Source organism: Myotis nattereri, assembly GCF_964212035.1.
Source record: "Myotis nattereri genome assembly, chromosome: 20".
Taxonomy (NCBI): domain Eukaryota; kingdom Metazoa; phylum Chordata; class Mammalia; order Chiroptera; family Vespertilionidae; genus Myotis; species Myotis nattereri.
This window is the reverse complement of record NC_138096.1, coordinates 320,136-332,637: the sequence shown is the minus strand read 5'-3', so window position 1 is coordinate 332,637 and position 12,502 is coordinate 320,136. Positions and strand designations below refer to the sequence as shown.

The window sequence follows — 12,502 nt, the reverse complement described above, 5'->3', positions numbered from 1 at the left end:
GAGACCGGGAGCACACCGCCGACGGGTGTGTGGGCAGCCCGGCTGGTGGCTGTCACATCCGGTGTGCAGCCTGCAGGTGTCCGATGGCCTTCCCTCGCTCGGTTAAAGAGAAGTGAGCCTGCATCCTGAGGTGGGGAAGGCTGTGGTGAGAGCACGCGGGCGGTGAGGAGCGTCTGTCTCCTGTGCTGTGCACTGCGCGGGCCAGGGGAGGCCTCGCCCTGCGTGCTCCGCCCGCCCCTCTGGGCCTGCGCTTGGCTGTCCCGCCTCTGCTCCTCGCAGCGTCTGTCCCGTGACTGGACCCGCCACTCGGAGGCACTGGGGGCCGGCTAGGATGATGGCGCCTCCACGGACGGGCCCTGCACAGCGGAGAGGGACAGTTGGCTTTGTGTTAAAGGGACCGTCGAAGCCAGTTCCACGCAGTGGAGCCACTCACCTCGACTTGGGAGGATTCAGAGGTGAAGGAAACCGAGGCCCCAACAGGTTAGGGTTCAGGGGCCTGGCCACTTGGTGTCGCGGGGCTACCGCGAGGCAGACGGGCCAGGCTCACGCCTCTCCCACTGGCGTTCCGCTCGGCAGGTTGCACAGGGTCGCCTTCGATGCCACCTCCGCTTCCGAGGGAGGCTGCTCTGGTGGGTGCGTGTGGACAGGGCAGCACCAGCAGGTGGTCAGACAGGCCTTGTTGGGGAAGCCTCGTGTGAGCGTAGACCTGAGGGAGGGTAGTGGGCTGTGGACTTAGGGGTGCAGTGTTGTCGTTGGGATGGCGCCGGCAGAGAGACAGGCAGGAGTGTGCCCGGCACCCTGAGGAGAGGTGGGGGCCCATGTAGCTGAGCAGAGGGAGCAGACGGTGTAGACGGGGGAGCCCGTGGGGCTGTGAGCTGGAGACTCGGGGAGCAGATTTGGGCTTAGCTTGGGGAAGGTGGGGCGGCCTCAGGGACCCTAAATTCCTGCTGCTCGTGTCAGAGATGTGAACTGAGGCCCCGAGCTCCTATCACAGCCGTGCTCCTATGGGGCTGTCAGGTGGGCTTTCCGTCTGTTTATGTCTCCAGGACACCCCGTTAGGACGCGAGCGGACGCCTAAGCTGCAGCCAGCCTGCACCTGGCGCACCACTCAGCTCCCAGCCTCCGTTCCCTCGTGTACGTGGGGGTGATGCCCGGCCGACCTGGAGCTGTGCTGGGAGTGATGGTGCATTTGAATGGTTGGGGTGCTGGAGGCCCATTGAGATCCTCCGAGTCCGGATCCCTAAGTCTAGATGAGAGTGAGGCTTTCGCTGACCTTAGAATCGGGTGATTTGATGCCATCCCTAGTTTTTCTGCAGAGAATAGGTGTCTTGTGAGTCAGAGAGGCGCCCAGGCTCCCCCGACGTGTGTCAGTGTCTGAAATGTCCCTGGTGAGTTGAGAAGTGGACTTGACGGGCTGCAGGAGTGGGAAGCGCGGGCCGATGGGAAGGGCAGGGGTGGGGCCGGAGCTCCCACTCGCCCGGAGTCTGGGGAGCCCCGCTCCAGTCTGTTCCCTAAGCACCCCGCCCTGTTTCCTCCAGTGTCCCCCCAGCTCCAGTCCCCCCTGAGGAGGTAGCAGCCCTGTCCCTTGGCCCTGGCTTTCCCAGCCTGCTTCTAGCCTTTGCTGGACGCCCCCTGCCCCCACCAACCCAAGCAGTGCAGCTTTCAGTCTCGTTCCTTAACCTCCGGAGCCCCTTCCCTGCTGGTGCCCAGTGACCTCCCGTCCCTCCCAGCCCTTGTCCTTTTAGGTAAAATCCCAGGCTGAGCCTCCTGCTCGGCCCGACTGCCTAATATGGTAAGGTATGCCCGGCGAGGCGAGGCCAGGCCAGGCGAGGCAGCTGCCTGGGAGCCGGCGGGCTGAGCTTGAAGACACGGAGGGAGGTGAGGTGCTGTGTGGACGGGAGACTTTCTCATGCCCCTGCAGCGCAGTCCCTGTTTCAGAGCGAGCCCCTCCTCCAGCAGAGTAAACGAGAGGCATCCCTGTTCCTCTCTCAGCCTCCGCCTCGGAAAGGGGGTGGCCAGCTTGCCCAGGACGGGGTCTGAGAAGTCTGAGGGCTGATAGGGTCCTGGTGCTCATGGGGACGGGCCCCTCGGCGATGGCGTCGCATCAGCCCCCGGGGACAGGTCGTGGGGGAAGGAGCGGCCGTGGAGAATGGGCAGCCGTGCAGCCGTGTGTGGGGCAGTTCTCCCCCCGGAGCCGCTGATGTCTCCTCCAGAGGTGACCCCGTGACCCCCCTCTCCAGGGTCACATGGGCCTTCCACTCCCAAGGCCCCCTGGGCGTCTCAGAACCAGTCCTCTTGGCATCTTCCTTTTAAGGATCCGATTAATTTTAGGTCGTGCTGTTGCCAAGGAGACGGGTCATCAGGGCGCAGTCTGTTCCCTGGAGAGGCTGTAGCTTTGGACCCACTGTCCTGCGGCCGCGTGCATCCCGCCCCAGCCAGGACTCTGTCAGGAGAGCAAGCTGCGTCCTGTTCTCTGTTTGGACTTTGATTCCTCATACAGGGGTGAGGAAGGTGTATCAGCCACCAGAACGGTCCGTCACCCCCGTCCGTCTCCCCACTTCTTCCGCTGCTGCCGCCTCGGGTGCTAGCGGGTTAGTGGCCGCGGCTCTGTCTCCTTGGAGGGACCTGACGAGCTTGGCCCGTTGTCATGGAGACGGAGTTCCCAGCACAAGGCGGCGGCTCTCGAGTAGCTGGGGGTCTGGCCGAGGTTGTGGGGCTGTGTGCCCCGTGTGACAGTCGCCCTGCAGTTATCTGAGTCCAAAACCAGACTTGATTTTACACGTTAATGCACGTCTTCTGGCAGAGGGAGGTTCTGAACGTTGAACCACTGTGAACTTGAGAAAACTACCTAATTCTGCTTCTCTCCCTCACGGTGGTGCATGCGGTGATGGCGGGGCGCGTGGGAGACGCTGAGCAGCGCGTGCTCCAGGCCCGCGTCCACCTTCTCCTCCAGGACGGCCTGGGAGAGCCGCGCCCTGGCGGCCTCGTCTATCTCGTCTGCCTCTTGGTATCACAGGCCTCGGATTGTCCAAGTGAAACACTGCATCTCACTGTGGTAGTCTCCTCTGTTTGTTCAGAGGATTGATTGTTATGATGTTAGCTAGGGCTTGTGTCAGTGGCTTTCATGTCAGGATAGTAAAGGTTGAGGTGTTAGAAAATTTTGTTATAAAAGGGGGTTCTGCTACAAAGAAGAAGAAATTGTTCAAAGTCGTACCATTAAGAAGAAATTATTGTTTAACCTTCTGCTGAATTTCCTGCTGGTATTTTTCCTGTGTTGTTTTTTTTTTAAACATTTTCTAGACCAACTAATAGCATCCTTAAGAAAGGGATCGTTTTCACCCTGAGCATTCCTGGGGCCCTCATCAAAGCACAAGGTTCAGCTCTGACCATCAGAGGCAGCAGCCTGGGCGGCCCCTCGAGTCACAGAGTCATTCCTTCTGCGATGGCGGCGGCGGGTGGCCGGGCCGGGCCGTGGCTCAGGGCTGGAAGCAGGCAGCAGCCGCTTATTGCCTTGAGCTTCTGCGTAGGAAAAGCATCGTTTACACCAAACAGGATCCCTTAAGGCACGTGGGTGTTGGCACAGGAGCCTCAACAGCATGAGCCTTACAGAACACGTGGCTTCTCGATGCTGTAAAAATTGTGTTTTCTTACACCCTGAACTATGCCAGTGTTGCTCCTGGGAGAGAGGAGGGACATTTTAAAAACCTCTTGCCGAATTAATAGCTCAGACTGAATCCTTGTGCCGTCTTGGAGCCTGTCCTTGGTTATGTCTCAGATTCCCTCAGGTGACAGGAAACGGCACGTTCAGATGTTGTGTAACCAGGTAACATACTTTGTGGAGTTTTACTCAGTGTCGGGGACTTGCCCAGGTGACGTGCGCCGTGGCTCCTGTGAGGACGGCGCCAGGCTCTGCCCTCTGAGGGACGTGGTGCCCGTCCCCCAGTGCGAGCGGGAGGGCGGGTCAGCACCAGCCTCGTCCCCTGCGGGCCTCGGTCAGGGCCCAGACGCTGCGGTCAGTCCTCTGTGTGACCCTCGACTCTCTGTGGCAGTGGGGGGCAGCCTTGACGAGATGCCAGCAAATGGTGAGCCCGTGGGCCTGTTGTGAGGGGCGGGGGGCTCCACCGGACGCAGAGCACAAGCACGCCCTGAATGCCAGGCCTCTCCTGAGAGACCTGCTCATGCTACAGCTACTCGCCTACAGTGATTATAGGGCGTGTGCATGGTGCTCAGCATCCTCCTGCTCACTTTAAAACCGCCGTCGGGACATAAAGGACTTTTCTACACCCCGGCTGATTTTTGAATATTTATAGTTTTAACAAAAGTTTTGGTGCGTCTTACCTTTTGAAGCTACTTGTCCAGCGTTTATCTAACCAGCTGTAGCACCTACAGAGGCCCCCGTGGCTGCCTCTGAGCCAGTCAGAAAGGATCCATTTGGCGTGCTCTCCTCGGGCGCAGTGAACATGGGGACGGGTAGTTCTTCCTCCCTGGCCTGCCTGGGGCACAGTAGGACATCGGCGTCCCGCCTGGAGCGCTGTCCAGTGCTGAGAGCTGTGTCCCGGGGCAGGTGCAGCCGACCCTGTGGGCAGCTCTGCCCCCAGCGTGGCCACAGCTCCATCTGGCCATGGAGGGGCACACACACCCTCCATGAAAACAGGCAGCCTCCCGCTGGGTCTGCCTTCGTGAGCTGTTGCTGAATTTAAGTTTAATTGTGAAGCACGAGGCCCCTAAGCCAGCTCTGGGCAGTTCCGCGGGAGGAGCCTCTTGCAGGGCCTGGGACCCCTCTCCTTCGTGAGCTCCTGAGCCTCGAGCTTTCGAGGGGCAGGGCCGTGACCCTGGCTGAGAGCAGGACGGAGCCTCTGGTCTGGGCCCTGAAGTCTGTCTTCGAGGGTCCCTTCCCAGGCTCCTTGGTGACTAACCCTTCGTGTGAGAAAGGAGCCTGGGCCCCACCTGAGGGAACCTTCCTCCTCCCTGCCCCTCCATCCCCATCCTTGGGCAGAACCTCAGAGGAGCAGCCCTAGGAGGCCGAGGGCATGAGGTGGTGGGGCCTCGGGGCCCTGCCTGGGGTCGCGTCCACTGCCGTGTTCACGGGCAGTTCCTGTCGCCTGCATCAGAAGGAAACGGCGCGCTGATCTTCCTGTCTGTGAACTTGGTACGGGGTCCGCGAGGTCATAGGGGTCACCAGGCGGCACTGCCAGGAGAGAGGAGGGAATTTAAATTCATGTGGGAAAGGGGGTGGGGCCAGAGAGGCGGGCTGTGCCGGGGTCGCCACGGGTAGAAAGCCGGGGCCAGCAGTGTGGGTGGGGATGGCAGGGTGTGGAAGCGCTTCATGGTCAGATTCCCCCTCGAGACCACGCAGACACATGCCTTTCTTTTTAACTGACTTTTCGCTGTGGAGACTGGTCCTGGGTCCTGCTGCCCCTGCCGTCGGTGCCCCGGCCTGGCCCTCGCCGTGCCCACGTGACCCCTGCCCGGCCTGGAGTTTCCGTGTCCTCTTGCTGGGCTCCTCGGGGCAGCTAGTGACGCGTGGTGAGAACGGAGCTTGGGGGCCTCGGTGCTGTGCCAGCCTCTGTCTGGGCTTTTGAATAGAGGCCCTGGTCACAGCCGAGAGGAGCCGCTGTGGGCAGGGGTCTGCGCGTGCACCCCAACCCCGTGTTCCTAGAGGCTGCGCCGGCTCCCCCGACAAGTGGCGGCCGCGTGGGCTGGAAGCGATCCTTGCCCTTGGCCCGGCTCCAGCATTCCTGGCTGAGCGAATCGGCTTTGGAGCGTCAGAGAGAAGAGGAGGGATGTGGCTGAGTGTTTATATGTTGGAGGACGGGAGCCCAGCTCCTCCAACTGCTGCTTCTCACAAACTCCTGACTTGCTGGACCTGAGTGATCACAGCCCTTGGCCTCGCCCCGCGTGGAGCCAGCCTGGGAGACGCGTGTTGGCAGGGGCTCGTTCCTTCCCTCCGGCCGTGAGCTGTCCGTCCGGCGTCTCTGCAGGCCCCGGGGCGTCCTGCCTCAGGATTGCATCTCCTGTTGGGGAGGCGGCCTCGGGAAGAGTGAGCTTGTGGAGAACCCAGGACTCGGTCCAGGCCACGCAGCGAGGCTCCCCGCCACCCCCGGCGGGACTGCTGTCCACGGGCCCGACTAGACGCTGTGGAGGGACACGCCTCACGCCTCCTCAGCTGGCGGCCCAGAGCTGCAGGCTGGACTCCAGGGTGGCCGCGTCCTCGCTGAGCTCCGCTGCTCAGCGCAGCCATGTCCTCTCTTTACACCCGGAGCAAGGAGTTCCCTCGGAGCAGGAAGTCCACGTCGGACTCGCCCCCCGCCACTCCCTCCCCGACTGCCAAGACGCTCCGAGTAAGCGGTTTACCTCGTGTCTTGTGCTGAGTGCAGGGAGAGTGCATGTGTGTCTGGGAGGTGCTGAACACAGGTGTGTCAGGGCACGAGGGAGTCGGGCAGGAAGATAGAACCTGCAGAGGCCCTGTGGCTGCTGTGCCAGGGACGGTCCCACGTGCACGTGGCCCTGTGTCAGCCGGTCCGCACGTGGGCGGCTCCTGCACCTGAGCCCTTACCCCGCAGTGTCAGCCGCAGGGGCGGAGGGGCGTTCCGTCCTGTCTGCCTCTCCAGGCCTTTTCTCAGGCTCCGGGCTATATTTAGTTGTTCCCTTTCCTGTGTCTTATGGGTCAACACTGTGTTTTTAAAAGAAAAAGCTCCCAAATGGCCATGCAACTGTGGACAGTAACCTTTAATTGTGTGCAGCTTCACGCATGTGTGTGTGTGTGTGTGTGTGTGAGACTGTGAGTCTGTGCCTGTGTGTGTGAGGCTGTGTGTGTGTGTGTGTGTGAGGCTGTGCCTCTGTGTGTGTGACTGTGTGTGTGTGTGTGTGTGTGTGTGAGGCTGTGCCTCTGTGTGTGTGACTGTGTGTGTGTGTGTGTGAGGCTGTGTGTGTGTGTGTGAGGCTGTGCCTCTGTGTGTGTGACTGTGTGTGTGTGTGTGACTGTGTGTGTGTGTGTGTGTGTGAGGCTGTGCCTCTGTGTGTGTGTGTGTGTGAGGTTGTGCCTCTGTGTGTGTGACTGTGTGTGTGTGTGTGTGTGTGTGAGGCTGTGCCTGTGTGTGTGTGTGTGAGGCTGTGTGTGTGTGTGTGTGTGAGGCTGTGCCTCTGTGTGTGTGACTGTGTGTGTGTGTGTGTGTGTGTGTGTGAGGCTGTGAGTCTGTGCCTGTGTGTGTGAGGCTGTGTGTGTGTGTGTGTGTGAGGCTGTGCCTCTGTGTGTGTGACTGTGTGTGTGTGTGTGTGTGTGTGTGTGAGGCTGTGCCTCTGTGTGTGTGACTGTGTGTGTGTGTGTGTGTGTGAGGCTGTGCCTCTGTGTGTGTGACTGTGTGTGTGTGTGTGACTGTGTGTGTGTGTGTGTGTGTGTGTGAGGCTGTGCCTCTGTGTGTGTGTGTGTGTGAGGTTGTGCCTCTGTGTGTGTGACTGTGTGTGTGTGTGTGTGTGTGTGTGAGGCTGTGCCTCTGTGTGTGTGAGGCTGTGTGTGTGTGTGTGTGTGTGAGGCTGTGCCTCTGTGTGTGTGACTGTGTGTGTGTGTGTGTGTGTGTGTGTGTGAGGCTGTGCCTCTGTGTGTGTGACTGTGTGTGTGTGTGTGTGTGTGTGTGTGAGACGGTGAGTCTGTGCCTGTGTGTGTGCCTGTGAGGGCCTGTGCCTGTGTGTGTCTGTGTGTGTGTGAGGCCGTGCCTGTGTGTGTGTGTGTGACTGTGTGTGTGTGAGGCTGTGAGAGCCTCTGTGTGTGTGTGTCTGTGTGTGTGTGAGGCTGTGCCTCTGTGTGTGTGTGAGGCTGTGTGTGTGAGACTGTGAGAGCCTGTGCCTCTGTGTGTGTGTACACGGGTGACGCAGGGACAGTGTGTGCCAGGCATCGTGGCACCTGCCGCCTTCCTCCTCCTCACAGGGAACGTGCCGGGAAAGCCCAGGAAGCCCTGTGCCTGCTGACGGCGGTGTGCTGCCCCAGGCGTGCCCGTGTTCTAGCAGGTGTCTCTGTGGGCTGTGGGCTGGGCAGTGTGGCGGCCGCTCCTTGTTAGGGAACAAGTCTGCTGGGCGCAGGGGCAGCTCCTTATTTGGGGCCGAGTGGGGAAGCCTGCAGGACCCGCACGGCCCGCGTCTGCGTGACGGCCCGCGGCCTGGCCCTCTGTTGTGTCGGCACCGGGTGCAGCTGCGTGTGGAGTGTGTTTCTAGGACGTCAGCCGGGGCTGTTGACTCCCAGACACCAAGACAGTTTGCTATGAAGCTGTTCGTCTTGAGCTCCTCATGGGGGAACGCGGGGGCCTGTGTGTGCCCCTCAGTGACGGCTCCTCCCCTGGGGCCCGGCTGTCATTCCAGGAGTCCTTGAAGGCTCCCCAGCGGCGGCCACGCGAGGCCTCAGGAAGGAGCCTCTGTCGCGCCCTCACTTCCCTGTCCCACTGTTCGCAAACCCCAGTGCTCTTGTGTCGGATCCCTCTGCAGCCCCGTCCTGCCCCCCACCCCCGGGTGCTGCCCAGCGTTCTGATCTGTCTAATGCAGCAGAAACGTGATTGTAACACCCACCTGTGCCCGGCCCTCACTCTGGTTCCCTGGAAGGTGGGGCTGCGGCCTCGGTGTACAGGTGGGAACCGAGACACAGCAGAGCTGCAGTCTGACTACAACCCAACAGTAACACTGCGTTCTGATAGGTGTGTCTGCAGGTGAGGGACAGGCAGGGTCAGAGAGGACGGGGAGAGTTTGGGGAGCTGTGGGAGCCCCACCTTCGTACGGACGGGGACCCCAAGCTGTAGGTACAGGAAGAGCAAGGTGTCTGCAGAGCTGGAGGGGCAGAGAGACGGAGGCTGCAGGGCCTTGAGGCAGAAGCACTGGGCTTCAGGGAAGGTGCTGGAGGGTCTGCTCTCAGAGTTAAGATCCAGAAGCTCTCACTGCCTTTGTGAGGGGTAATTGTGGTCCAGAGACTTTGGGGTTAAAGGGGCGTGGCCTTGGGGCCTGCATTCCTGAAGCAGCTCTGCCTGGGAGCCAGGGATGAAGTCCTCCTGCTTTCCTGCTGTGAAGGGGGAGGGGGGTCCCTGCTTCTGCCCCGGACAAGGAGACGGTCCTCCATGGGACCTCGGCTCCGGCCCTGGCTCCCGGCTGAGCAGGAATGGCTGCACACCTCGTCTTAGACGCCAGGCAGCAGCCGGGCTGAGCTGCCACCCAGCGGGCACCGTTGTAACTCAAAACCAGCTGGAAAACCACGGTCTCATCCCCCTCCCTCAACACTCCCACAGCCGCTGGGCTCCTTTGTGCCGGCCGTGACCCTCTCAGCGTGACGCAGGCGTGTTCCTCCCCGGGGGACGCACTCTGTGCCCAAGACGGTGTCCTCACCAGCCAGGGTGTCTGTTTACTTTCTCCAGCAGCCGTGTTGTCTGTTCTCTGAGCATGACATGCTGTTAAACATGGTCCCTGTCCACAAGGGGACGGGAGGACGGGGACCAGGGGGGCCCAGCGGGTGTCGGGGAGAAGGGACGGAGCTGCCTCAGCACCGGAGCGTGACACGTAAACGTGTCCAGAGCCTGTGAGGGACACCTGACGGCGACAGGGTGACCACAACTGCCGTGAGACCCTTCAGGGACGTCGCAGACTGAGGCGGGCACCGCACTTCCTGACAGGACAGTGATGGGGGGAGGTCGTGGGACTCAGCGTGTGAAACACTGGGTGTCGGAAGCTCACCTGCTCACGGCAGTCAGCGCCGCCCCGCCCCGCCCCACCCCGCCGCCGGCACAGGCGCCCAGCTGCAGCTGGGCCGTGGACATGGGTGGTTCTCATGAGGCCGTTGCGGACCAGTGAGGCCGTTCTTTCCTGGGGAAGCCTTGTGATGTGGGAATTTCTGAAATGGCTCCCACTGGCCTCACCCCTGAGCCGTGAATGTGATGGGCTGCCATTGCCCTGGAATCCGAAGGGTCCCGCTCACTGTGGTCACGGAGCCAAGAACCACAGGAGGCGGGTTCTCCGAGGCCCCCAGCCAAGCTCAGCCTGTCCCGGGGGGCGGTGGGGGGCGCACTTGGGGACCCGGTGTGAACGTCCTGCCGCTCTCCACGGGGAGATGGCAGCAGGTTTTCCCATCACTGTGGGCCGTGGCAGTGGCCATGTGACCCGGCTCCTTCCTGTCCCTCGGGCCCAGCTCTCCAGAGCCACAATTTTATTTTAAACGTTGGGGGTGGGGGCGGTTAATGATGGGTCTTCCTGAACTCCTGGTAACGTTCAAGTTGGAGACTTTTGTGGGGTTTTCTAAGCCAGCCCCTGGTGTTCTGCGAGCCGTACACATTTCACCATCGGAAGCAGCCTGGCGCTGTCCTTCCCAGGACGGCCCTGGGGCTGACGGAGGGAAGTTGTCGGGGAGTTTCCCAAGGAAGGAAAGGAGCCTGCGCCTGGGTCTGGACCATCCCTAAGAGCCAGTCGTGCGCAGAGCAGACCTCAGAGCCTCCCAGAAACGGCAGCCCTGTGGTTGCCCACCCCGTTCTGGGCCCTGCAGCCACAAGGGTGGGTCCCAGGGAAGCCTCCGAGACACATGGTTTAGAACGCACGAGTGAGTGTGTCTCTCTGAAGCCGGCGCTTCTGGAAGCCTCCACTGGAGACCGGGTTGCCACCTGGTCACAGGTTTCCCTTCCCTGCTTCAGAGCGGCTGCTACTCAGCTGTGCCCCTGCAGGCCCGCACCGCGGCTCTTAGGCTCACCAGGCCCTGGGCATTTGCTGTGAGCTCCTTCTGAGCTCATGAATCTCTGGCATTGCACAGCTTACCCTTCTCCTGGCTCTGACTTTTCATTCACCCGACGTGTGAAGGCGGATCTCCTCGCAGAGCGGGCTGCCGGCACTTTATAAACGAAGCGCTTCTCCAGAGGGGATCGCACTAAACAGGCTTCCAGTCAGACACCCACCTCCTTAGCGCTGATGACGCAGTAACTGACTCACCGGCCGTCAGCGCGCCAGCAGGTTCCTGCGCTCCAGCCGCAGGTCCCGGATGCTCGGCGCCAGGCGTGAGGCGCTAAGGCTCCTGTGCACCAGGTGCTTCGCTGCCGAGCCCCTGCCCCCCACCCCACCCCACACACACAGGGACGCATCCTCATGGTCGGTCACCTGCTGCCTCTCAGGGCTGCCGAACAGAGTGGGCCTTTTAAAAATGGTCTAGGAAGTAGAAAGACTCAGTCTGGATCAAGGGCAGCCTGTGTCCATTCTGCAGAAGCACCTGAGAATTCTGATGGCAGTTCCCCTGGTTTAGAGAGGTTTCCATGGAGAATGGCCGCCTGCTCCGTCCTTCCCCTGGACAGCCGGGGGGGTGGGGGGGGCGAGTGGTCAGCTGGGGGGTAGCGAGTGGACGCCGGGGGGGATGCAAGTGGACAGCCAGCAGGGTGGGGGGATGAGTGGAGAGCTGGGGGGTGAGTGGACAGCCGGGTGGGGGGGCGAGTAGACAGCCGGGCAACTCTGGCGGTTCAGGGGTCCTTCCTCTCTGGGGTTGTTGGGCCCTTGTCCCTCTTCCTGCTCTCTCTGTCCTTGGGGATTTTGTTGTCAACACCTCAAAATAGGAAATGAGTAGATGCATGCAAATCAGCGGGGCTTTTCTTTTCCTGAGTTCTTAAAAAGAAAAGTGGAGGTAAGAGGGTAAAGGTCATTAATGACTAAAATTAAATGTGAAGCGAAGAACTGTCATGTCTGGGTTGCCCTGGCCCCATGTCCGCGCCTTGTTTGCACCTGAGTCCTTTCTTCTGAGGCCCCAGAGCTTTTTCTGCCGTCCGTCCGACTGGGATGGAGGCTGTCCCTCCCGGCCGTCACTGCGGGCCCGGGAGACAGAGACAGCGGGCGCCCTCCGGAGCTTGATGTTTGCCGGGGTTGGTGACCTGCCTGGCTCCTGGAGCAGGAGGGGGCAGGTAGTGACTGTTCCCATTTCGCCGCTCCCTGTGCTGGAAGCGTGTCCCCTGTCTCCAGGGCAGAGTCCTGACGCAGAGAGGGGGCTGCTGCTAGGACCCCTGCTCTCGACGCACCCCTCTGCCGCCGCGCAGTGCGACCTGCGGGAGGCCTGGTCTGAAAAGTGTTTGCAAATGGAGACGCGGGTACCTCTCCCTTGCTGATGCTGGTTTCTAATCTTTGTTTTGTTTTTTGTCTCTTCCTTTCTCCAGCACGAAAGACTTTCTAGGTAAGAAGGACCGTTTCCCCGCATGCTTAGCTCTCGTGTGAGTGCATGTCTGACACACCGCTTCCTAGTGTAGCGTGTCCCTCAGTCCCTCCCTTTCCACGGCCCCACAGCACTCACACCCTGAGCAGGCAGCACAGTCTGGTGTGGAGTACAGAGCCGCGCGGGGGGAGCCTTCTGGACCCCAGACATCTGGACCCCACAGACCTGCAGCGCTCCTGACCACTCCTCCCCTCCCCACACCCCTTCTCCCCTCCCCACATCCCTCCTCCTCTCCCCAGGCCTGCAGGGCCCGTGACCACTCCCCCCATCGCCACCATCACCACCCCCTCGGCCTGCAGG

The 12,502-nt window shown here is 61.2% G+C and overlaps 1 protein-coding gene across 1 annotated transcript in view; it reads left to right on the top strand.

Annotated features, from left to right (window-relative positions):
• PPP1R12B (protein phosphatase 1 regulatory subunit 12B) overlaps positions 1 to 12,502 on the top strand; it is a gene marked incomplete at its 5' end in the record, with an annotated part of 64,170 nt that overhangs the window by 40,004 nt on the left and 11,664 nt on the right. Inside the window, one exon of the mRNA XM_081114546.1 lies at positions 12,147 to 12,163. Coding sequence (XP_080970672.1) covers positions 12,147 to 12,163 — 17 coding nt within the window. The remainder of the gene's footprint in view (positions 1 to 12,146; positions 12,164 to 12,502) is intronic.